The 26,837-nt window shown below is 39.7% G+C and overlaps 1 protein-coding gene across 1 annotated transcript in view; it reads right to left on the bottom strand.

Moving 5' to 3' along the window:
- The window catches only part of KANSL1L (KAT8 regulatory NSL complex subunit 1-like), a 58,482-nt gene extending 37,574 nt beyond the window's left edge, over positions 1-20,908 (bottom strand). Inside the window, 3 exon segments of the mRNA XM_010087816.1 lie at positions 639-836; positions 4,652-4,793; positions 19,797-20,908. Of these exon segments, the coding sequence (XP_010086118.1) occupies positions 639-836; positions 4,652-4,793; positions 19,797-20,884 (1,428 nt within the window). The 5' untranslated portion in view covers positions 20,885-20,908.
- Positions 20,909-26,837: the final 5,929 nt, after the last annotated feature.

Raw genomic sequence — 26,837 nt, 5'->3', positions numbered from 1 at the left:
AAGAAATTTCCTGTATCCCTTTCAGCAATGTGATCCTACCACATTCTTTATGTCCTTTCTAGCAAAAGAAAACCTGCTGAAGTCTACATTGTATTTCCTGGAATTAACCTTGGAAATGACCATTTCGAACACCACGAACCAAAACTCAGCCTACAGATACGCCTACGCTACGCCTCTTAAGTACCTGGAATTCCTCAGCTCGTCATAGGGAGTCCTATGATGCTTGAAAAGGCAGACCAACAATTACATTCTGTTGGGGCTTTTTTTTTGTTTAAGTACAACATACCTCCATCTTCAGCTGTACTCTGTCATCTCACGTAAGTATTTCTCAAAACAATCCGTGGCAACTCTAGATTGAACCTAACTGTAAAGGAGAGGCAGGTGTGTGGATAGCTATTAGAAGCTCTTTGGTGGCCACTTTGATGGAAACAAAAGTGGTAACACAGACATGTCAGAAATAAAAGGTTAATTTGTAAACTTGGCGTAGAATGTAGTTATTTAAACCCTTCAATTCATCAGCATCCGCTCTCAGGACTACAAAATATCTTCCTTTTTGGAAGTCATCACCATGGAACCTGCCCTGTTTCTAAAGTAAATCATCTGGCTCCATTGACCGTTCAGTTTTTATTTTACTTTACCTGTTTTTCTATGTTTCGTAAAAGCAGGGTAGGACTGCTGGGTGACATTTCAAAGTCATGCTCCGGCAAAGAATCCTGTCTCTCAATGGCAGCTTGCGAATTCCCTGTGGCGTTTAATAAAGCTTCTTGGTCTGTCAATTGTATTTGCTTCTTCAAAATGTCTTTTGGAAATGGGAATTCTTCTAAGATCACCATCCCCTAGACAACAGCAATTGAACACAGTTGGTTGACAACAGATTAACCCTCCTAAATCATTTTTAAGGGGCAGTCAAACCTGGCACATCCCCCTTAAATCCTCACAGCAATTCTTTGGAGCATTTAAACTACATTTTAAATACACTTAACAGCTAAAATATAGAAATAGTAGGCATTTTCATTAATGAAAGCTGCACCAGTTATGCTACTCTTTATAACAGCAATCACACTAGTGTTATACCACTGCTTAAAGATCTGTGCCAAAATTCAAATCAGAAATTCATACTTATTAGAACAACTATATGATCATTTGCCCACTGATTGAGAAGAGGTTTTCCTGTAAGAAACAACTAGCCTTTGAAGTTGGCTATAATCTTTGCAGACAAGAAATTTGCAGAGGTATTTTAAAGTGCTCTATTTTTTCTTATTCCTATCCATGTTCTAAGCAGAACATTAAGGTTGTTATTTTGTATGTAGCAGAGATGGATACAATTCAAAACAAGAGCCTTTTACAATTTAATAACTGGGTTTTTTTTTAAGGTGAGCATTTTTAGAGTTTCATATTTACAGAGGTAACTATCCTAAATATTCTAACACTCTCATTGCTTTTCAAGGCAATCTGCACAAATATGGTATCAGACATGGTCTATCATCTAGAATGTCAACTAATAAAATAAATATAACTTTATATCAGAATTTCAGAAAAGAATACCCCCATTGTGTTTTCCACATGACAGATTAGAAAAATAAAAATGTCAAATACAATCCCAGGTAACCTCTCAGTTGGTTTGTTTTAACAACTGAAAATGTTAAATAAAACAAGCAAAAGTAACTTTGTAACAGTCAAAAACAGTTCCTCAAATAGTCCCTTAACTTGTCATTATCTTGAGCAAATAAATTTAATACTCAGAAAAGGCTATCAAACCTCTGCAGGCTTTTTCCAAAGAGAAAGGGAAAAAACTTACTTGCTTTTAAGTACTGACTGTTACTCAAATATCAAGCAGATACTGAAAGAATGGGACCATTCACTTACACTGCCTCAGATTTTTCTTTATAGTGAGAATATTCCCCTAAAAAGCAAGGGAAGATTGCCATCATGTGAACACAAGGAAGCCCTATATTATTTCTTTTAGCAAGACAGACTTCACTTAAGTTGTGGCTGTGGAAAATTAAGGATCCTATAGTTTTATTCACACCTTGACTCCTGCCTCAGCAGCAAACTTGCCCTAAAAACATGAAAGCAAGTCTCAAAGAGACTTCAAAAGCAGACTAGGAGAAAATGTGAAAATGTCCTGTTCTCACTGCATCTCCAACTTATTCTGCTGATTGAGTTATAAAATTCAAAGATGAGAACAAAGATATTCTCTAAAAACAATCGTAGGTGCTTGAAAACTTGCTTTAGTGCCCAAAAGAGGCACCCAGGTTCTGTATTTCCATCAAATCAACACTAGATTTTCCACATTCATTATCAGGTAGCAGATTATCATCACCTGTGCTTTTGCACTTACTGCAAATAGAAATGAATCCAGACAATATCACACTACAATCTGTAGACCAACAGTACTTACAAAGTAGGTAGCACGTTAAGGAAACTCGAGTACAGATCTAATGTGCCACAACAGGAGGACAAGCTAGCTCAATAGCTTTAAACTCTCTTAGAATTTAGAATCTTTTGATCTTTTTAGTAAAAGGTCACGACCACAGAGAGAGGGAAAAAAATAACTACAGAAGTCTATTCACGAATTCTGAAGTCAAAGGAATAGGAAGACACACAGGAAAAGTGGTGAAAAGAGGGAGGACCCTCCCCCTTCCACTGGAATTCTATTTTTTTAAGTTGCAGAATTCTGTTGACAAGCACAGAAAGAGGAAAGCAGAAAAGGAAAGAGAAGACTGACAGGCTGTATGAAAAGGGAGAGATGGAATAGGCACAGAAGAAAAGAGGAAGAGTAAAGAATTAGAAGACCAATACTGATTATATAGAATTTTAAGTTAAATGGGTTACAACCAGCAGGTTTTGGCAATGAACTCGCTCCTCCCCCTCCCTCCCTTTAAAGGGAATTGTTTTGTTATGCAGATATACATTTTTTTAAATGGAAGGACTAGTCAAAGATCCAGAGCTACTACTTCTCTGTGTACAGAGTTGAAGACACAACTTAGTAGGTCAGGAAACTTCCCCCAAATTAGCCATCTCCCTTCCTATTGCGTTATGGTGTTAGAGGAGGGGCGTTTTGCTTTAAAACATTGTTCACTGGCTATGAATCACATTTTTTTCCACTCAAAACACACTAAAACCAGTGTAAAACAATTAAATACAGCATAGAAATTCTGAAGATATTGTGTAACTACTTTGCAGCCACTAAATGAAAACAAAGAGCTCTTCTATCAGCCCACGTGTCCTTCCATGGCTGCTGCACTGGTGTGCTACAAACATGCATACAAAAAAAATCCTAACCAACAAAAATCTGTCTACCTTCTCTATGGGACTCAATGCCAAATACCAAATACCACAGCTGGTAGAAGGGGCATGAAGTTTGCAAAAAGGAATGTCACTAAAGATCTCCACCAAGAAGATATCTAGGCTCCAAGCCAACATACCACCTAATGCGAAGAAAATGCATGACTAAAAGAATGTTCTGTCTCTCATTTCTCTGTTATTCATTTTCTCAGTCTTCTGCAACTCATGAGACCTATGCTATCCCAAAGGCTGATAGCTTTTGGGTGTGTCAATGTGCATGTACCTGGCATTTGGGACAACACTAAAATACGGGAATCCTCACCCTTCAAAATACAAAATCTCCTTTCACTTCTGTGGGCACAGGGGCAGGCCAGACCCTCTAACAAAGGCTCTCCGGTTATTTTTTTAAAGAAAAACCTGACTGGGGAAAAGTTGTGAGCAGGAGAGAAAGCTGGATATGAAAAGAACTGCTTTGAGGGCAAGAGGAGACGAGGGAATAATTTTTATTTATGTGATCACAGGGAAATGCTCTCTGGGGTGATTTCCCTCTCCTTTTAAACTCCCTCCAAGTCTCACATTCAGCCAGAGAAAGTTTAAAACATCTTCTGGCTCCTCTCCATCTGTGCTTATCTGACCCCAGCACAGATCAGACAATCTACACGAGGCTCATCAATGGAGAGTCAAAGAGCCCTCCTCTAAAACCCCTCACTGTCACACCACCAGAATTATCACCGGTTTTGGCTTCTTGCACATGAGAATGACCTGGGGAACCCATTAAATTGATAGATAGATTATTAATGTTTCAGGAATGCGACTTTCCCACTGTCTAGCCAGTTCGATTTTCAAAAACTAGTATATGAGTTACACACATTGGAATTTTAGTAATAATTAATCCTTGGCCTCTTCAAAGTGCTGTACAAACATTAACTAGCTAATCTTCAGAATAAACATGCACTGTAAATAACAAAAAACCCCACCCTGAAACCCCACAAAACAAAAATGAATAACCATCCACCCCACCTGAAAACCAAATCTTGCTTCTTCTGCAAAGGGAAAAAACTAGTGTGATAAATGCAGTACCTTGTGCTGGGCCCCTGAAAGTCACTAACAAAGTCACTAACTATCACAGATAGGAAGGTCAGAGTTCCCGACTCCCAGTCCTGTATTGGTGTTTCTAGGGTACAATACTTTTTAGCTCCTGATGTCTTTCTCATTAACCTTTGCATGCAATAGCCTGCGCAGATAGAAGAACTCTAGGGCAAAATCAACAACAACAACAACAAGGAACCAAATAAATAAATATTAAAAGAAACACCGTCAAAAGATTATTTGAAAAGCCCATGTATGAGCTTACAGACAATACCTTGGTGGCACGTATCTGCCTGTGAAGGTCAGTTAGTTGCTGGATTTTGTATTCTAGTTCTGAAATCTGGGCTTGAAGCCATGTCCAACGGCTGCCAATTCTAGCTCTGTCTGCAAGCCACTTCCATTCAGAAGTATAGCTGCTGTGAAGACAAAATGCTGGTTAGTCCAAAAATAAAGATAACCACATTTGCACAAGAACATTTTTGACAGCTGCTCTGCCTCATGTTGCAAGCATCTCAGTTGCTTTCAGAAGATATCTGATTGTGCCCATCCAGTTTCACATCAGCTTATTTCTGTAACTACAGAACTTGCCCAAACCAGTGCGATCAATGTTCACTGGCTATTCCCAGGCTAAATTAAGTTTTCTATCCTGCATTATAAAACCCAGAGCTGGAGAAACTACCAAACTATATCAGTTAATGCAGATTACAGATTTGTAAAGAATTCCAGTAACTCCACCAGCAAGAATCCAAATTCTTACACCACAGATCCTCCCACAAGCTTCCACAAATATCATTTGCTAACAATTGGAATCTAATAAAACAACATCCAGCAATGACTAGCTAGACATCAAGTCACTGCCCAAAAACCCAAGTAGTTTAGATGTCTTTTATTTAAACTACTTTATAAATATAGTTGTGTAAGTATAGTATACTTAGGCCACCCTTACTGCTGTTCACAAATAGATGCCTTTTGTAACACAAAAGATATGCCTCCCGGTACTTGATATTGTGATTAGCTTAACTTCATCAGGCTAAATTCATCGCTTCTATCAGCAAACTTTACTCAACCTACACATTAAATAAATGAATGACATAACAGTACCACTCAGCAAATAATCTTAATATCCAGTAACTTCAGGCAACAGAGACAACACAATGCAGTATTTTAGTATGCACTAGTATCCTACCACTAACTGAATTTATTTATTTAAATAAAATGACTGGTATTTTCTTCCCACCAAAGTTGTCAAGTAGATTGCCACAGCTAAGTTTAAAGAACTGCAAGAATAAAATCAAACTTATTCTGGAAAAGAAGTGTTTTAACTAAATTACTGGGATTAACTATTGGATCTAAATCCTGGATGACACTGTAGGGTAAGTTTTACACAGGCAGAATACACGATCCCCTGTTCCCCAGGCAATGAAGAGTACTGAAGTATCACTAAAGATACAAGAAAAAGCAGCTGCCAGTGAATTGGCATAGGAACACAGCACAAGTGCTATTGTTTCTTGCACAATTTTGTGTCAACTACCACAACAATGAAAGAAAGGTAATACATCATCCTGCAGCAGATGCTAGACATTTCCTGGCATGAGTAAAGAGTCGCAAAATTTGAGAATCTTAATATTTTCAGGGCAAAGATTAGAAAACATAATATAACTCAAAATCTCAGAACTTCCAGTCTACTTTAGCTATCATAAATAGTAAGAATAAACACAGTTTCCACCAGGTTACTTCTAAAATACATAATTTTCCCCCATTTTTAATACAAATTATCCATCCACATAATTTACAACCATCTTAAACTCTCTCCTACACAGACAAAATGAACATGGAAAATTAGACAAAAGATTGAAATGTCCTGTTTAAATCCAGATTCCAACTGCAAGCAAATAAAGTAGATTACCATCAAAAAGAATCTCAAAGAACTCTATAAATATGTACCATAATAAATTGTTTATCTTTTATATAGTCTATTAGTGAATTTGTCCTAGTAAAAAAGGCATATAAAGTTATATTGTGAATATCTATTTTTCTGAAAACCCCTGATTTATCTTTTTTTTTTTCCCCCATTATCACCAGCACACAGTAAGTAGCCCTGGTTACTTACACTTTAACCAGGCCTTATTGCCAAGAATTTCTCTGGGATTGACAGCTTTTGCACATTTGTCTTTTGGGAAGCAATAAAATACAGTTTGCAGGGGAAGGGGGAGATCAGAACTCCTAGTTGGCCCAAGTCAGAGATCAATTAAATAATGTATTCAAATAAGCATGGTGGCTGGAATTGTTTGGATTTGTCTCAGGACCCCGGGATGGCAAAAAGGTAGTCCTAAGAAAGAGCTGCTTCATGAGACTCTGAAAAATCCCCTAGTTAATAACTTCAACAAAAAAAAGCTAAATAAACATGATAACTGAGAAAAACTCAACAGGAGTGTTGTGGTGCTCATTTCTATTCCTTTCTCAAAAGACAAATGAACAAACAACAAAACCCCACAGACCAGAACATTATAACAAGAAAGCCCAGGTGACACAAAATCCATCACACTGCCAGAACTACCTCCCAAACCAGATGCAATTGTTTGGAGAGAAAGGTGAGCTATCCTCAAACAGACCGAGGAGCAGAGGGGAGCAAATGAGGGGAAAAAAAAGTGCCCACCCAGCTGGGAAAAAAGAAGCAGAAAGGAAAGAGCCAGAATTGGTCACTATATGAAACCAGCACGGCAGTAAGGGAATCCATCATCAGTACCAAACCACAGTAACAGAACAGTTAAATATTGTAACCTTCAGACTAACAAATCATACCATCTGTATATTACTGTCTTACTTATATATTAAAAAATCCTCTGCAAAGTTATACCACAAGTTATTTTGCAAAAACTTGTTTGCAGTTTTTTCTTAAACACAATATTAAATCTTGAATTAATTGTATTTGCTGTTAATTATATTATGTATATTTTTTCCTCATTCTAAAATACTATGCAAGTATTTCTTGAGGCTCTAAATTGTACTATATAATTAAAATAACAGGATTTAATTACACTGTAACAAAGATGTCCTGAGGGTAAGGAGGAGCTTCCACCAAACTAAGCACAAACACTGTAAGCTCAGGCCAAAGGAAGCAATTTTAGCTTCTCGCCCCTGCCAGCCCAGGCTGCCCCGTGCCGGGAACCTGCGCAAGCACTTGGGCAGCTCCACGGTGACGCGGATTAGAGAGTTGCTCGTGGTTAATTTCAACTTCAGACGCAGGGTGAATGAAGCAAATTTCAGTCTAGATCCTTTTCCCAGTGGTGATGCCTTGCAGACAGACAGACAGACACATACACACACTTTTGCACTGTCACAGGGGAAGGGGCGGGAAGCACAAGGCAGGGCAGCCAGCGCGAGCTCCTGCACTGCTAAATTCTGCTCCCATCTCTGTCACTCCTATTTGTGTCATCTTGCATTATTTATTTACCATCTTTGCCTCTACGTCTATTTCTCTACAAACTGTTAGTAAGCCTTTTAATTCCTCAGAGGAAGATAAAACCTTTATAAGCTATCCTCACATGCCTAAAGTGAGCTGTTTGCATGCAAAGTAGTATGGTAACTCAGGTGGCAAACGATAACAACTTGTTATTACAATTAAAAAAAAAATGTAAATCAAATCAGTAAATCTGTTCCTGGGATATTAGAGGGTACATACAGCATAACAGTCAAGAACAGAGGCAAGAAGAATTTGTGGGGCATTTTTTGATGAGCAGGTCTAGATGACTAATTACTTTTAACACTTCGACAATTAGGAATGATGGTGTCCCTCTCCTTCTTTTGCTTTGTAGATTTATGTAGAAAAATAAAGCTGTTTCCAGGTGGCACCAGTGAATTAATTAATTCTGCAAATCCACAGAAGAAAAAAAAATTTAAAACCACAAAGGGTTACAAAAATAGCCAGGCCTGTTACTGAAGGAGGAAGTCGGAGCAGGTGCTAAAGTAGAAGCTCCTGCTCTGGTTCTCTGTTGGGAATGAGACAAGAAAAAAAAAGTTTGTCTGTCCCGCTTCCTGTGTGCTCCTTTTGCAAAGCATCTTTTCTTGGTTTCTGTGCTTTCGACTCTTAACATCATACATCATACAGGAATTTCAACTTTGTTCTTCTGCTGGCAACTCAATATAAACCACGTTACATTTGCAGAAGTTTCTAATGTTGAGTACTGTATTACAGTGAAATATTAAACTCAGCACTCTCACCTTCCCCAAAAGAGAAAAGAGAATTGAGAACAAACCATGTTTTTGTGTAAACAAACCAACACTGGAGAACACAACAGGAGTTGGAGAAGTATTTTCTCCTACCAGTGCCTCTGTCCCATTGCAGGTGAGATTTATGTTTTCCCAATAGCTAAGATCAGTCTGTCCCAAAAAACAAAACCAGGCACCTGAGTGCAAAGGGGAACTACTAAACAAGATGCAATTGCTGTGGTAGACATACACTGTTGTCTGGGTTCTGCACGTGGGGCTGTTTGTTTACAGAAGAGAAGGGATGGAATTGAAACCTTTTAGGCATATTCTATTTTTATAAGCAAACAAAACAAGAAGCCTGAAAACTAGTTCATAAATAATGAAGGAGAAACACAGTGGTGTCTAACACGCACAAAAAATACAGATCCTGGGATTGATAGTAAGCATCCAGGAAGGCCGATTCAAATACGTCTGGTGAGCACAGGAAAGAGTACTTTAGAGCATGCAGCCCTGTGCCCAAAGCAAGAGTCTCCACAAGTACCTTAAATCCTGAAAATTAAAAGGAAACCAAAGCCTTCCAGCCTCCTAACTCCCAGTGAGAACAAGTAACGACAGGATGCTTCCTACTGAACAGGAAAGGAAGATGCTTGCAACAGACCCACATCAAAACTCCAAAACACAGGTTTGCCAATCCAAAACAGAGTCTCTTTCCAAAAGGTTTGTTTCAAAGAGCACTAATGTTTTCAAGTTACAACATTCTTAAACATAAACAAGCCAGAAAGCAAGGCACCTGCATAGTGCGGGTGGGAAAAACTTCTCTAATTCCAAAATTCGGCATTAAACGTAAGAACAGCAGTTCTCCCTGACACCCCCTCAAACTTACATTTCCGCTCGGTTTCCTAACACAGCCGTTTTTGCTCTTTCTGCCAGGCCGTGTCCCCTTCCGTCTAATCCATGCTGCTCTGGCATTGTTTTCAGATTATTTAGTCCTACAGCGACCTTGTGATCCTGACCTCCACCATCCCCACCGGTTCACCTCCTCCTGTCACTGGGAACTCCTGGGCTATCAGATGCCTATTGCCAACCACAGGACAGTGAAGTATTTGGCAGCAAGAAGCAGCCCATAAACTACAGACTGACTACCCTCAGGATCAGGAGCTAATCACCTTCCTTGGTGGGAGTCACTGAAAACAAGAAGTTTATCATTTTGATGAACAACTCAGCTCCAGAAACTAAAAACCAAAAAAATCAGACAGTTCTCCAGATCTTTAAATCCCACCCAGACATCACATGACTCGAAATTCATGAGACTTAATACAACGGAAAAAAATCATACATCCTCCAGTTCTCTTGGGAAGCTCACTCAGTTGTACAAAAACACAAAATAGTACATATTCACCACGTGTCACTCTATCACAAATGCTCAACAGCACAGAAGTATGGCGTGGGTCCCCCAGGACCAGAGCTGCAATCCTGTGAACTTCCTGAGCCACCCCTAATTTTACACCAGTATCACAGTCTGTTTTCCTGTAACTACACGTGGCAACGCTCAAAAAGCAGCTGGCCTGAATACCAGCATTTTCTTGCAAGCCATTAAGGTGAGCAGAGGGCTTCTGAAACCTTCTATCAACATGTTGGTAAAATTCAACATGTCCATTTTTCTTCTGTCTGCAGACACTGCCAGTAAATAAGAGATTACCTAAAAAATCTAGGAGATAGTACAATATAAAACATTTATATTAGTTGAATTCAGATACACAGTACATGTATTTTAGACAATCTTATCTAGATTTTACTTGTGAGTTAATACCCACTCCCCAAAAAAAATTCTACACTTGCAATGGCTGAATAAACATGTCAAACTATGAAATGACCCGTAAATGCTTTCTCAAGGACTAATTCCTCCAGCACACCTACTGAATGTTTGTTTTCAGAATGAACTAACTTCAGTTACTGTTGAAGTATTAATTTCGCTGGACCAGTTAACTGTTAAACCCATAATAACCACATAATTAAAAAAACAGTGAGTGCTCTTTTATGAACTCAATCTCTTCTACGTATTCCAAAGTGCAAACAAGATTAAACCAAACTGCAACAAATATTGTCCTCTGGTATCATATCTGATCAACACTACGCAACAAAACACTATTTACTCTGACAGTTCACTATCAGCCTTTGCTCAGATCATCCAGGAGCACTCACTGCAGACTGACTGCAGAGAGCAATATTTTGTGACAACCAGCACCAAACCAAGCTATGCCCCCCCCCAAAAAAAAAACCCCAAAACACAATCAATTAAGGGAACTTCTCTCAAAAGTACTCAAAATTATACTGGAATCTTTGCAAAGATCTGCAAACAGGTCATTCTTCTGGAGCTTCCAGGTTGCTACCTTCTTTGGTGTTTAACTGAAATTTTTACCTGGCAGAGATTTTCCTCTGAAACACTACATTGCTTCAGAACAGACGGGTTACAGATCCCCCTATTCTCTACAGACATCAGCAACTGCTTACCACAACAATTTCTGGCACCCACGCCTGCTCCTACCATCTCTGACATACTGTTGCCATTTAATACTTTCAGAATTGCATCAAATAACATACGTTGATACTAACACGTAATATCCATCTTATCTTCCCAAATCAAAAACTTTATCCAGCTGAACATTTCTGCTAAGCCATCAGGACTGAGCAATTTATGCATTAACACCTGAAATTATCAACCATAGGTGTAATTTTCCCTTGAAGAGAAAATTTATGGTACAGAACTAGACTGGTGGAAAAAAATTAAGTAGCAACAGAGCAAGATTTTTACATCGTCTACAAATAAGTTCAGAAGGGACCGTGGGAAAGCGAGAAGAGGAAAATCAATATTCAGCAAAAAAAGGCAGTAGAAGAAAACTGAAAATATGAAAAGGGAAAGTCTCTGTGCTTGGATACCCTAGCGAAGGAGAAATTTCATAAGAATTTCACATTGGATTTCTATAGGCTCCCTCATCTGAGAAATCACATCTTCCAAACTAATGAGATGCCACAGCTGCTACAGGGTTCCTGTAAAGAATCACACTATTACTACAAGTTTTATATTAGAAACTGAACTGCTACAGTTGCACTGAACTGTTAACTCAATTTAGGGCTCAACAAAAAAATTTAAAAATTCAGCTTCTTAAAGCAGTGTTGTCTGCTAGAGTGCTGAACTTTTCCAATGGCTGGCTTCACAACCTGGCAGATGCTTTTCATCTTCAGTTCTGTTTACGTAACTCTCTAAAGCTGTTAATGATAAAAGGCCAAATTGGTTGGTGGAGGTGGGGTCAGTTAGAATATTAACTGCCCAAGAAGTAAAAACATGCGAAAGGTAAACAACCAGCACTATTTCCTCTTTTAATAAAATAAATACACTGCAAAATGCACATCTGCTAAAGCCTTTTGTTAAAAATATTTTAAAATTCATTTTTAAGATTCCATTGGCTCCCCCAGCACCCCAGCTTCTTTCACTAAATCTCAGCATGCTGTACATCAGACCAACATGGAGCAGAGAAGCAGGTAGTGCTAACATGCAAAGAAAGAAACTTGAGGAACACCAGGGCTGCCTGGAAACAAGCTTCTTTTCTTGCCTTTGAAATGGCACAACATCAATAGACTAACAACAAAACACCAGGAACACAGGCCTAGAAATTCTCTGTGAGTATTACACAACTGCCCTTGAAAAAGAAATCAAGAAAGTAGTGCTAGGTCTGGATCCCATGCTCAACGTAAAATAAGACAGAGCTTACAATATATTCCTTTAAAGATGTGTAGAAATGGAACATTATTACAGCACACAAGCAGCATATCAATGCTGTCCAGCCACTGAAGCTGATCCCCAAATTTGTGCATATCTTCTTACAAGGAATAGGTGGATATTGTATTCTTGTAACATCTAACTTCAGCTTTTAACTAATCTCGTTCTAGCTGTTTACAGTATCAGATCTCAATGTAAAATGGATATGAGGCATATTCTTTTTTGATAGACAACCAACAGTTGATCCAGAACTTGCATGCCAGATGCACTGGAACTCATCAGCAGGTTTTTGGTAGTGAGGGGCTGCAGCCCTGCAGAACATGGAAAAATTGCCCAGGCAGGGACTGAGGGGAGACTCAGAAGGGGCTGTGGCTGGTGGGGAAGCCCCCGGCAGAGCAATCAGGGGAGAAACGAGGAGCAGCAGCAGCAAAGGTACCACGACACACTGACCTCCACCTGCAGCTGCCCCTCACCTCACCAAAGGGAACATGCCTTGCTGTAAAGTGGTGTGAGCACTGTGCCCACTGCATGCTGTGGGGAATGGGCTCACAGGAGTGCTGGAAGGACCCCCAAGTGCTCCTCTGGGGGGCAGCTGGGCAGAGCTGGGACAGGACCCACCACACCTGTGGGACCCAAAGGAGGCTGCAGAGGGGCTGTGCTGAGTGTGAAACCCCCAGCTGGGGGGAGCCCCTAGCAGTAGTGCCACAGGGCAGCCCGAGAGCTGCCCCAGCAGGGACACTGGCACCTACCTGGGGACACGGGACACCCTGCTACATCAGAAACCGAGTCCCTTGGGTGCCCCGCAGTTGCTGTAAGCATGCTGTGATTAAGCAACAGAGGAGTAACCAAACAGCACTGGGCTGTCTGCTTGGCAGGGCAGGGATGGAGTTCTTTATGAGGTTAACCCCTACAGTCAGGTCTGCAGGGACAAGGGGTGGAGAGTGTAATGAACCCAAGTTTGAACAGTTGGAAACCTTCTCGGTTTGTGTGTTTTGTAGGATTTTGTGGTGCTTTCACTGAGTTTTATTCCTGCAAGTCTACCCCATGGGCTGGGAAAGAGGAGTTTATAATGGAGTTTATAATAACATACATTCAAACACCAATGTTCGGGTTTTTGGTTTTTTGGGTTTTTTTGGGTTTTTTTTTTTTTTTTTTCAATATCAGAATCAGTAATTTAAAAGTTTGCTAATTGAAAAATAAATTTATTTTAATTCCCCAACAGAAAACTTTTTCTCACTCACAACAGCTAGGTAAAATGTTTGGATAAAAATAAAACCATTTACAGCTATTTCAGATTAAATAAAAAAGAGCACAGGTCAATATATTTAAATCCAGCATCTAAAGTTACATTCCTAACCCATATTTAGCAGTATGAATGAAACTCTGTTACAGGAGAGCATTCCTATTTTGGGAAGTCTTTATGCACACTTTTTATTTCATGTGAAAAGGAAAGCATTTAAATGATTTCCTGTATAAGGGGCCCAGGATTTTCAAAGGCACTGGATGTATCCCTTTGAAGTAGATTCTCATGAAGTCAGTGTTATAGATAAAATGAACTAATGCTGCCCTCACTTTGTAAGACAGTTTGTTGTTGTTTGTAAACAAATATTTTAATTAAAACACATTTTACAGCTTAGAAAAAGAAAAATGCTGGCCATAAAACACCAATTAATCAGCAGTTGACATCAAGCAACAAACTCTTCTTGTCTACCATTTAATTAAGCATGCGTGGTTATCATGTATACACATGTCTGATGATTAGATTTTCTATTCTACTATACTGTGTTGACTGTGTATTAAACTGTCACTCAGAAGAGCAATGCCAACTTTTTATTTAATATGCATTCAACACCTATCTAACTCAAAAGCTCCAACATTCCTGGCTCTGAGATTCCCTTGCAGGTTACACCTTGTCAAACTTTCTACCTTTCATTAAAACCTTTCAGTCTGCTCTCAGCAGCTGCAAAAATATTAATGAAATTACAGGTTAGAAATCAGGATCCTCACTCACAAGAACATGACTCTGGTATTGCGAGACGGAAGTCTTGCTCAAGTTATTGCTGTACATGAGATCTCTAAGGAAAAACAGTAAATGCCTGTGGGACCCTAAAGAAGTTGTAAATCCGTCCTAGGGAAATCCAGCAAAGTGAGGTTGACTATATTCCAAAATAATACACGTATCCCTAGAGTGCAAACAGAAGGTAATATAAAGCTATCTTTTCTTGCATTCCCTGGTAACAATTCTCCTCCCACATCCTAGTGACAGGAGCCAAGAATTGAGAGAATGGAATTCATGAAAAAGCAATGTATAAAACATTTTGAAATCAGCGTATTATTAGCACCTGCAAATTTATACTTATCCAAAAGCCCTCACATTAATCTTTTATGCAAGTAAGACATTTCCTGGACTTGTAAACTAAAAGAGTCTTAAAAACTGGAAACAACTGGGGTTTTGTGCTTAAGAAAAAAGGCAAGCAGTATTTAGTCCTGGTAGACTCTTCCTCCCCTTCCCAAAACCAGAATTCAGTTCTCATATCAGGTATGAAGTGAAATTACAGCCGAGTGGAAAATTAGGACCTGACCCTGCAAAACCAAACAGCTTCTCCTCATAACGTGGCTCAGACATGCAATAAAGCCCAGCCCTTAAGCAGTGCCTTCTATAGGGAGGCCTGAAGAACTGCACTGATGTTGCTCAACCAGTCGTGAGAAAAAATGCTAGGAAAAATGGAAAATAATCTAGAACAAACAGATTAGATCTGGAGATACTAGTCAAAATATTTTCTTCCTTCCTGTATTCTCTCCGCCTTACTGCTCCCCTCCCCACCAAGGGGGAAATGTACTAAAAGCAGATTTCCTATCTTCTCTCTTTCCAGCCAGCAATCTAAGGGGGGGAAAAAAAAAAAAAACCAGAGGTAAAAAAAAAAGGGGAGACTTACTATCTCTGCACACTCATTATAAAAGTTTCCAAGCACAATAAACCCTGTGGGCATGGAAAAATAAAACAGTACTTCTTCGTCAGGCTTGAGGTTGCTGGAGGATAATCAGTAAAACAAGTCTTCCAAAAATCAGAGGAAAAGCATGAAAATATTTCAGAAGGAAAAAAATCACACCAAAGGACTGTATTGAGATGGAGGAAGGAAGACCGGGGAAACAGGGCACAGGACTTCTCACAAGTAGACAGAGCTACTTATTTGCAGAAAAGTCTACCATAAGCAGCTTTTTTTCCTCTCATCAGTTAGGTACATGTATTATTATTTGACAGAGTAAGCAGCTGTGTCTTCAAAGAACTCCAGTGATGTCTCTTTCGATTCTTGAAGATCATAAATGTAGCACATGCAGAAGAGAAACTGTACCCTGCAACTTTAAAGGTTTCACAAATAACCACCTCAACATCAGACTTCTTTGTGGTACATTGTAAACAGCCAGAACTTCTAACCACATCAGGAACACGCACAAAATACTTGAATAAGGATGTGGAGTTGGCCTGGAAGGATACAATCCATAGCTCCCAGAGCAGAACTGTGTTGTTGAAAAAACTTTTGAGCTCACATCCTCCCCCCATTCACCTTCTTTGAAATCTGTAACCATTTCTACAGATAATCTTCCATCTCCATGAACCACAAAGAAGATCAACAAGCTCCAAGTAAACTCGGCTGGTGAAATGGTTGCATTTCAAGTGGTTGATGTTAGTTGTGAATTCCTGAAGGAATTACTTATGGTCAGCTTTGTGATGCCCTCACCCAGCCCTCTGTCCACTTTGGTTGCTAATACCTAACAGGGAGACAGCACTTAACATTTGCCTTTGAGAAACCAGAGGGAAGTACTACCATGTCCCCTGGGCAGTGTCTTGGGAATTTCTTAATCCAAAGACTGGAAAGGTACTAGAATACACTACACACTACTGATGGAAATTTGGTGCTTTGCCTAAGAAACTTTCCATGAAAACTAACAGGCTAAAGACATTTATGAGCTGACACTAGCAGCAAAATGACAAAATTCCTGAAAAGAGACAATGTTTTTCATATTTCTTTTTCGCAAATACTCAAAGGACCAAATGTGTTTTAACTAAACTCATGAAATGGGATGAGGCTTTCCAATTACTCTCAAAACTAGGGAAGTTCAATAAGTACTGTAAATTGTCAGTTGGAAGAACTGCCTTCACCAGCAGACCAAGGATCTTGCTTGCCTTGTGAACAGCACCTATGTAATGCACAAGGAATGAACAACAGTGTAAATATCTTACAACAGCTATTTGCAACTAAACAACAAAGGTATTGAAACAGATGGATAAAGACAACCTTACTTGAGACACAAAGCATTGAGATATAGCTCAGAACAGCTTATGTCAACACTTGTCGGGCAAAACTCATTTCAGGATAATGAGAATGAACAGGTTCAAAATGCTAAAAATAGCTCCAGGTTTTTTCCTACCGCGAAGAATTGGAGCTGGAATCAGATTCTCCCTCCTGATGGGAAACAGACTGTTCTCAGGTAAACATGGTAACTCCAAGGTCCTCCCCCCTCACACACTGTATTGACACCGCCTCCCCCACCAAAAAGGATAAAAAGCACTGCAGTCGTGACAATGACCAGCTACCAGCGTGATTATACCCTCAAGTTAAATGCGATCAGTATACTGTAATATAGGCAAAACCAAAACAATTTTCCCATTCATCACTGCATTAACAGAACCTGATAACATTTACAGTTAAGTATTACAAAGAATATCACAGAGGAAGAGTCTTTCCAGGTCAGTTACAAGTCTTCACTATGAAAAAATAAGTCACAGGCAAGGAAACGAGTATTCTCTCACCCACATGATCATATTATTTCTGGAAAGTTCTAAGCATCAATTCCCTAAGAGAGAAAGGCATTTCAAAGAACATAAATCCACTTAGCAGAAATAAAAATGGATGTTAACTTTGTTTCTTCTGTCCGGGTGAAAGGCAACACCTTAGATCCTTAGAGTGGTACAGCTCAGGAAACAGCAAATCCAGGAGTTGCACTGGTGAATAACTGATTTGCCTTTGTCACCCAGAAGAAAAAGTGCAGCCTTTTAACCACAAAGACAAATCTTAGGAAAGATGGAGAAATGAAGAAAACCATTCCAAGCTGAAGATAAATTCAAATAAGAGACAGCCTGTCCTCACTGCAGTTAATTCAAGTATTGCCTCAGCCTATGCACATAGGCGTTTTCTGCTTAAATCAGGCAGTACTTTAACTCTGAGCACACTGGCCCTGCAGCACAGTTCAAACACCAGTGATTCTTGCGCTGCCAATGCAGCAAGGCCCTAGCTAACGCACATTGCTAACCTCATCACCCCTGCCGCTTGACTGCTGTTCAGCAGTGAGGACATAAAAAGGGAGGAAGAAAACCAACCCACCAATAAAGGGTTGCCCTAAGTCAGACTATAGATGACCTACCCAGTCTCCTGCCTCTTAGCAGGGGCCAAGAGAACAGCAGGGCAGGCATGGAGGGAGCAGCGCTTCTCCAGAATACTCCCTCGGCTGTTGCTGCCAGCAACAGCAGCTCGGGGATTTCCTGAGCCAGAGGTGGTGCCTTTGTACTTAATAACCCTCCGTGGATTTTTTCATCAATGCAACAAAACAAACTGAGTAAGCCTTAAGTGGAAAGATAACTTAAGGAATTCAAAAGCCACCGGAAGAAATAAAGGTAAAGGACTAGCAGGCAGAGTTAAAAACTTGACTGTCCCTGGCAAGAAGAAAAAAGAAAACCCTTGCATAGAACTTCAGTCCAAGTTCTACATTATCCATTATCCTTTACGAATCAAGATCTGCTCATCAGTTTTCCTTTTTCAGTTCATGTAATCACAAGATAAGAATCCTAGAGGCAGAGCTATTACTCAGAAGTTCAAACATATCAGCTAGGAGAAGAATGCGGACTCTCTTATACTGGGAAGAGTCAAAAATGCTGGCTTTTTGTTAAAATATTTCAAAAGGAGAATATTTTGCAAACTCAAATATTTAATGGGATCTTAACTTAGCTGGCAAGTCATCAGGCTTTGGCTGGGCTTTATATAGTATTTACCATTCCGACAATATGTAAAAGAAAGTAAAAACTAGTTTTCACTTTGCACTTTCTTCTCTGTTTTCCAGCCCTACAGAGTTCAACGAAACACAGCAGCTGATACAACCATGCTATACTGAAGCTTCCCTGACTGAAGCTATAAACACGTAACGGGGCACAGCTCGTTTCCAATTTAAGACAAAGCTTCCTCTATTTCTTCGGAACATTATGCTTTTCGAAAAACAGACCAAGAAATATATGATTTTAAATATTTCTTTTTCCTCAAACACCAGTGTCACTTTCAATGCTTTTTAGATGCTTCCTAACAGCAGTGAGTAAAAGAAGAGATCAGGAAACACAAAACCAGTCCTGACTTCAAGTGCTAGAAAAGTAGGTGCCATGAAGCTCCCTACCAAGCTGCTGTGTTTGTGTGAAGCTCTGTTCCATGTGTCACTGTCCTGACTATCTCATCCTAACAGACCTTAAGACATACTCTGTTCTCTCCAGCTGTAGGAAGGGGAAAACAGCCGTCCTTCCACCACTTTCTAAAATGTCCTGACCAAAGAGATTGTGTTAATAGTGTAGCAAGGTAGGGAGAGAATTAAAAAAAAAGAAGAAGAAGAAAAGAAAGAAAGCAGCTGAACCACCATCAGGGAACAATTTTACAATCTACTTCTCTTACCCACCACTGATTTCCAAAACTACAATAATTTGTAGTGACAGGATCCCTGTCAATTCAATACAGTATTAGTTAATGATATTAACTTCCCTCTGGTTCTTCTTGAAAAAAGATTCCAGCAACAATAAAAACACCACTGCCAGCTTCATTCACAGTAGCAGAAAAACTTCAGTAAGTAAATTAACATTTTTTAAATTATAGTTCAAAGAACCAAACTTCAATATACAACCCCCAAATACTGGATGACTTGACACCTGCATCAGACGATAATTTTTACTCTTTGTCGTAGATAATTTTTACTCACATTGTAATAGATTTCAAGATGCTAACATTGACTAACTCTTAATAGCTCCAGAATAAAATTACTATTATTTTCATACCAGCCCAAATTACCATTTACAACACTGCTATCATTATTTCATTTACAGCACCATCTGAGTACTGAATAATTAGGAATACTAATATAATGCAAGCTGATAGAGTGCAGTACAAAATCTAGCTCTCTACAGTCTAGTAAAGTAACTGTTCCTTAAATGCTGTAATTAAGAGAAGTTCTTTCTGCCTGGCCCCTGCCAAACCTAGAACACAGAGGCACTCCTGGTGATTTCAGTAGGACTGTCTACTGAGTGAGGTTAGGCACACAAGGAGGAATATGCACGTCTAGACCCTTCCATCTCGATTTATAAGCACGAATTACATGAGTCTATCAGGAATTTAACACTTACGCTTCCACAGTTGTTCTTACAGTCTGTTCCTCACCATCTTCATCTGAGCTGCTACACGTCGCATCAGAGTCCAGATCCTTCTCCACGCGAGACAGCAGCCCTCCAGTAGAAAGTGCAAACCCCCGGATTTCACCTGGTGCAACAGTAACTCTGTTCTGTACCTCCGTACTCGAACTACTCTCCAAAGTAGTTGCACTGTTTTCTGGCCAACCTTCAGTGCACCTGAGGGAGCTACTGCTCGAAAACCTGGCTGGTTCATGGAAAACCTTCATTCTTTGTAGCTGATGTTTCACGAAGCATTTCAGCTGCTGGTCACAGTGCTTGATAACGTGCTTTGCCAGGAGCATTTGTAAACGTTTCTGAGTTCTTTTGGCGCGACTGATTTCCATTTGTTGCTTAGTGACACACTGGAGTAAGCGAGCATACACCTCCTCCTGGGTGCAGCTCAAAATCCCTTCTGAAGGCCCGTGAAGAATTTGGTGTAATAAATCCCCTTTTATTGTTTCAGCGCAGACTTCCAAAGCCCTACCCAAAAAACCATTCTTCTTGTACCATTTACCATTTAAAAGCTGCATTTCTTCTGTATTACTGGATTCAGTTACATTTGAATCCAAAAGTCTCTGTGTTTCTGCCAAATTTGGAGATGTGGTCTCTGAAAACATTCCCCCTTTGACCTGTTCCTCAGGTTCTGAACAACTAATCTGACCAAATGGCGTGTCAGCACCATTATGTAACGAATTTTTCATCTTGGAGCAGTCAGGTTGTCCTGCTTTCATTTGCTTACTGGTTTTGTTGTTAAACGCAGAATTTGTACTCATTAACAAGACAGACTGATAGCGCTTGGAGGATGGTGGAGAACCAAAATGCTGCACACTGAAGATATCATTCCTGAGATTGGGCTCAGCAGTGGGGAACCCCAGGACTGAGCAAGTAATCTGTGCGATGGAGTCCTCTTTTATCTTCTCTTCCACTGCTCTGGAATTTTCCATGCACAAAGCTGTATCAGACTTCATAGCTCTAGAGGACAAAGAAGGTGACAAGTGGATACCATGACCTTTTGTTGCTGCCTCTCTGAGGGCTGGTGTCATTATAGCTACGGTAGGTAGTTTACAGCAAACCTGAAAACAACATGGGCCGTGTAAATTTTCTCATTTTCATGGTACAAATACAACAACTCTGTCAGACATTTAATTCTTTCAACATTTCAACATTATTTAAAGATTCCATAAAAAAGGACATTATCTAAAGAACACAGTCTATGATCCCTCCCAAGTCAAACAAGAACGCTCTCTCCAGTTTTTATTTCATTCAGCGGTTGTTCCATGTGCAATGAAAGCTTTTACCTCTCAGGGGAGTAAGTGTTCATACCTCACTGCATTTCTGATCCTATCAGTCTGTGAAATAAGACTCACAAAGTTCAAGACTGTCATCTAACCTTGCCCAAACTGAAACACATGACCATACAACATGTGACTGGAAGGATGCATTTTAAAATACGTGTGCAAGCCTATGTCTATGTACACACACAGAGATGTACATCTGCATATTCCCACCCCAGAACTCTGGCTGGTTTTTATTTCAATCTGCTCTGCAGTTAAGTTACTTTTTGAGTTGCACTTGGTTTTGACTTTAGTATTTTTTTTTAATACTTAAATGTGTCAACACCATTAGTACCACAGAAATGGGAGCTGTGCAGCTACCTATCACAAGTTCAGCAAAGCAGAACATCAACCACATGATGAAACACTCTGAAATAAACTCAGAAACACTACTGGGAGAAATACATGTAAACTAAATCTATACAAAGCAAGCATTTGATTAATTATTATATATTCTCACAAATACACTTTAGAAACCAATCATCAGGGTTAATACTTTAAAAACAGAAAACAGTTAAGTTCAAATGTTTCCTAAAAAATCCTTCCTGTTCCTTTGTATCCGGTTCTTTATTCATCAGGCACTGCCTGCATAATACAAATACAATATTCTTTGATAACAATTTGAGTAAAGACAAACAGTTTTCCCTTACAAACCCTTTTGCCTGTGGCTTGCCATAGCTTAGACAAAGGGTTCCAGAACTTTGGGATCAAAAGACCAGTGTCAACCTTCACCACTTCTTGTCAGCAGCTATGCTGCCGTGTCATACTTTATTCCACAGAGCAGGAATCACTGCCTTGCACCATACTTTCTTTCAGCTTTGTTTAGGAGATGGTTAAATAAACCCAAAGAAAGATTTAGTTGAACAAGATCTGCAGAAGCCTGAAAGATAAGCTATCGCCAGTTCTTTGTTAAGAAGCTAGAGACAAAACCAGAAACAATAACAAAAGTGAGTGTAGCACAGTAATTCCAAAGTAAATTCACTGTTTAACTGGTGTACTAGTTGAGCAGCATTTCCATTGCCCTCCTTTTAATGTCCTCAGCTTCTTTGATCTCCACAGCAGCTGCCTAGCTCAGCAATTTTCAGTGCACAGATCCCATAAGGGGTCAATGATTCCGAGACTGCCACATATGGATCTTACAAAAAGCAAATTCCCTGTCTGAAGCCTTAGCTTGTTTATAACTACAGGTTTTACACTGAAGGTGCAAACATTAAAGAGAGCTGTGGAAACCTAAGGAGCTGAGAAGTACCAGTCTGGATACTTTCTCCTTAACCCTCAAAACACAAAGGAAAACATAGAGAGTCACATACTCCAGTACTGCCTTAACGCTCTCCGTATGCTTTCTTAACCTTTCATTGCTCCAGGTATACTTCAACCATGAAGCTGTACCTCACCTACCCAGCACTGCAAGGACCAGGTTTGGTCATCATAATGCTGATGATACTATTACAAATCATTATCAATGACACCATTAAAATCCTAAGGATTTTAAGCTTTATCAATGAGCCAATAACATCAGACTATAGAGGAATTCAGCACAAAGTCAGTAACAGACTGCTGTTCCTGAACGTCCACATGCAGTACAGCTGCTGCTCAACCAAACAAGAAGTTTGGACATGTGCATCTCATACCTATATGAAGATGGAGGCCATTCAAAAAACTGGCAGCACAAAATTTTCAGAGTGCTGTGCTTTAACTTCATCATATTCCCTCAAATATTACATACCCTTCTGGTACAGTTCCAAATCTCTTAAACTGCAATGAATACCACTAGCAAACTATTTTAAGGGCTTTTTTTGAGTTTGAGGGACTTTTTTTCCCCCTCTTTCAGGGGAAAGATGGGAAGAAATCAAAGTATCTTCAAATCGAACCACAAACATTGAACTAAATAGCACTGACAAACCACTAACTAATTAGGAGACACTTAAATTACAATATAGCTTAAAAAAAAAAAAAAAGCTTTTTAAGAGAGAAATTGCTCAATTAACCCCTTACCCAGCAATTTGCAAACTTCACAGGATGTTTCTGCCCTGAAGACAGTCATGCCAGACACTTCAGGTGTGTTCCCCTCATTTCCGTGACACTAAAAAGACTTTATAAAAGCCAGTACTGTCCCAGTCTCTAGACCTTAGCATTTCTGCAAAAAGTTCACATACACACCCACAAAGTCATTGGTGTATGAGCAAAACAAAGTATCAGCTGCAAAAAAATTAAAACCAAATTTTTGTACAAGTACTTGGCTCAACAAGAACTGTACAGATTTCATTTTGACACATTTCATTTTGGCAGAAAGCAGCAGAAATAATTTCACTCCACCCTCTGGAGTTTCCAGAGCCAAATCTATTATCTTCTGGTGGAAAAAAAAAGGAGTGCAGAAGGAGGGAAGACAAGTCCTGCAACACAGTATTCAGGAAGAGTCTGTATTTTCATTCTGGGGAAAGCTTTTTTTTTTGTCATAGGTAAACCATTGCAAGCATTCTTTCCATTGTGTACTATTTGAGGTTTCAAAAACCAGAACAGCTGAAATGCTACTAAACTGGCAAACAGTTTGCTTTTCATCTGCTGAATACGTACTCCACTTGAAAGACTAAAAAGTATTGTAAAAAGAAAGCTGACGTAAAATAAGTACTGGGGAAAGGAAGAAACAAGTACCAGACATGCACAGTACAGCACCTGATGTTTAAAGTGACTTTATGCTTATCCTCCTCTAATGCCTTAATTACCCAGGAGGATCTAGCCGGGAATTGAAGTTTACCAGAGCCCCAGCACTCCCCTGACCCACACCCTGCTCCCTTCTCCCCACAGCCAGGGGTCCCTAATCCCCCAGTGACCCCTGCTCTTCTGCCACTCCTCACTTCTACCTCTGCTTATTTCTTAGTCCTTACTCAACATTTCTGCATTATACCCTTCTCTACCAGGCTTATCTCAACAGAATGTGTCTGAATCCTGGAACTAGTGTCTTCACATTGGTAATTAGCAGCACCCTATTAAAAAATAACACCACAAAACCCAACTACAAACCTGCCTGCACACAGGGTGGCATTCTCTTCCCAGTTTTAGTTTATAGTCCTTTTACTTTTTGACTCTTCCCCCGCTTGCATAACACTATCACTTTTGTTACACAACACTGCAGACAATGTTTTGGGGGACTTCTGCTCAAGAGGAGGATTGCTTTGTCTTTCAGTGGATTTTTTCCTTGTGATTTTTTTGCTTTCAGTGACAATAAAACTCCACTTGCATGAGGGTTTGTAAGGTTCCTCTGTACCAGCCTTCTCTCCCAGTAAATTGAGTCGTCTTTCATCATCCCAAACACCTGAAACTTTTTTGTTAGTAATGAGACTCCTGGAGACCAGAAGATTGTTACATTTACTGGTTGGTTTGTTTTCAGATTTAGGGGCCTCCAAATAACATTTCAAATCAATACAGCTGTTTCCAGTTTATTCATGGACGAACAGTGTTTCAGATAAACATTGAAAGTTCACTTATTCCTTGCTTAGAAAGCATTACAAAAGCAAAGTCACTGGCAGCAGAGAGCATCTGGTGAAACACCCAAAATTAAGCTCTGCAAGAACGTTCAAAAATATTGTATTTCAAGCTGACAAGAGCTGCTTTCAGGCCTCTTAGAGAAAACCTGCAGGAGATGGCAGCTACATGAGCAAGCTTGATCTGCCTGCAACATGACTGACAAAACCTGGTTTCCTACAGCTTTGTGTTGTTTGCCCTGTAATCCCCAGCTCCTCTTGGACAGCGTTCCTGATAATCGCTGGACAAAAATAAAGCAGTTCTCTGGCAGACAGGCCCTACTGTGGCACTGCCTTAGCTGTGCTGCCGGGACCGAGAGCCGTCACTGAGCCCAGCATTCAGCAGCTGACTGTGGCCAGCTTCCTCAAGCCTTGCCTGGTGGGAGCCATCCACCCAAGTATACTTGACCTACCTGTCCCAGTTTTCACAAAACTTAGAGGATCATCATCATTTCTAAGAAGAGAGAGAAGAGCTCAACAGCATAATCTGCATTTTCTCACAGAATAGTTTGCAGCAATGACCACAAAAGAGATACTGGTCCCACTGGGTATGTCCTGGTTAGGAGTATGAAAGAAAAATGGAAGAAGTCCCTATTTAAAACACCTGAGACTATCTGTTAAGAAAAAAAAAAAACAAAACAAAAAACCACAACTCATCTCAGTAGGCAGCTTTTGTTTTCAGTTCAAAAGCAGCCCAGTTACTCATGACGAGTATTTAAGCATTTTAGTATTTTGTTCTATTAATAGATTGGAAAAAAACACCCAAACAGGATTATGCAGGGAGTCTCAGCTTTCAGCAGCGCTCACTGCGCAGGCAGTACTACACAGATAAAACTGCAAACCCCAGTGTTTTGCACTCCCCAGAAGATATAAGCACAAATTCCTCCTCTTTGAAAAAAAGACAAAACACACACGCACCTAAAAAGGATCTCTCTTTGAACAGTAAGAAGTCAATTTAAGACAGACCACCCAAACAGTTTTAATCATAAAAAAACCATCAAAAAGGACATACTTCAAGTGGAACTCATTAGCATTTATTTATGATAAAATCCATGACTCATTAAAATCTCTGATCTCTGTTTTTCTCTTTGTTCATAACTGCTTCTGAGTAGAGAATCATATATTATTTCCAAGTTTATTACCATGCCATCAACTAATGCCTCTTCAGTCTGTATCATATATTTGTAACGTAACATTTGGAGCGGTTTTTAACGCATGCTAAAATTAAACACTTTTGTAGTACACGACAGGTGCCTCTGTAAGTAGATTGTACATATGTCTCTAATATTTATATCTGTAGTACTTTTAGATCCATTGAAAGGTCCCTATCAACATTCCAGTTATCTTTTTGAATTTCAGTCTTTGAAGAGGGCCATAAAACCAGGTCTTAAAGACCCATTCAGCTCTTAAGACACTAATTAAGATGACTGGGATTTAAACTCCCCAAAACATTTACGGGATTTCACAATGTGGACCAACAAGGAAGGAGTCTCCTAAGGCACACAGAGCAGCTTTCTGCACTGGTACACCGACTAGCATTATAGCCATGCAATATCCAGTTTGATTTTTAGTATATTCCTCTTATTAAATTAAGCAGAAAAAGACAGTGAAATATTTAACCTTTGAGAGAAAGCACGCTTTATTAATTTGATCACTGGATTTTATTTTTTTTTCTTAAATTGGTTACTTTGCTTCTCATCACTGAGGAGCACTGAGTACCTCAGTCACTGCCACACTTTATTCTGGGAAACGCTTCAACATTTTGCAATCAGGGAGCTGATGTATAAAGTGGATTAAAAGACTTGCTCAAGACCACACAGGAAATCTCAGCAAAAGCTGAGGGATGCACCTGGATCCGAGCTGCTGTCCAGAGCTTTGCCATCTACTTTATAGAGCAGCTTTATGACTAAGCGGCCTGTGGTGTGGAAGCCAACTTGGTCAGGGTCACTCGAAAGCAAAGGAATCTGCGGCAACTTGTTCAGCTTGATTAGCAGAGGCAAGTTTTAACCCAGGAACTAAAAAAAAAAAAAAAAAAAAAACCAAACCAAAACAAAACAAACAAACCCCACACATAAAATGCAGGCTAAGGCTTTCCACCCACCTAGTTACCCGAACATTAAAAATAAAACAGGGAAGCCAAG

Source organism: Pterocles gutturalis, unplaced genomic scaffold, assembly GCF_000699245.1.
Source record: "Pterocles gutturalis isolate BGI_N339 unplaced genomic scaffold, ASM69924v1 scaffold16161, whole genome shotgun sequence".
Classification (NCBI taxonomy): Eukaryota; Metazoa; Chordata; class Aves; order Pterocliformes; family Pteroclidae; genus Pterocles; species Pterocles gutturalis.
Note: the sequence above shows the minus strand (reverse complement) of the source record. Positions and strands in the feature narration are given on the sequence as shown.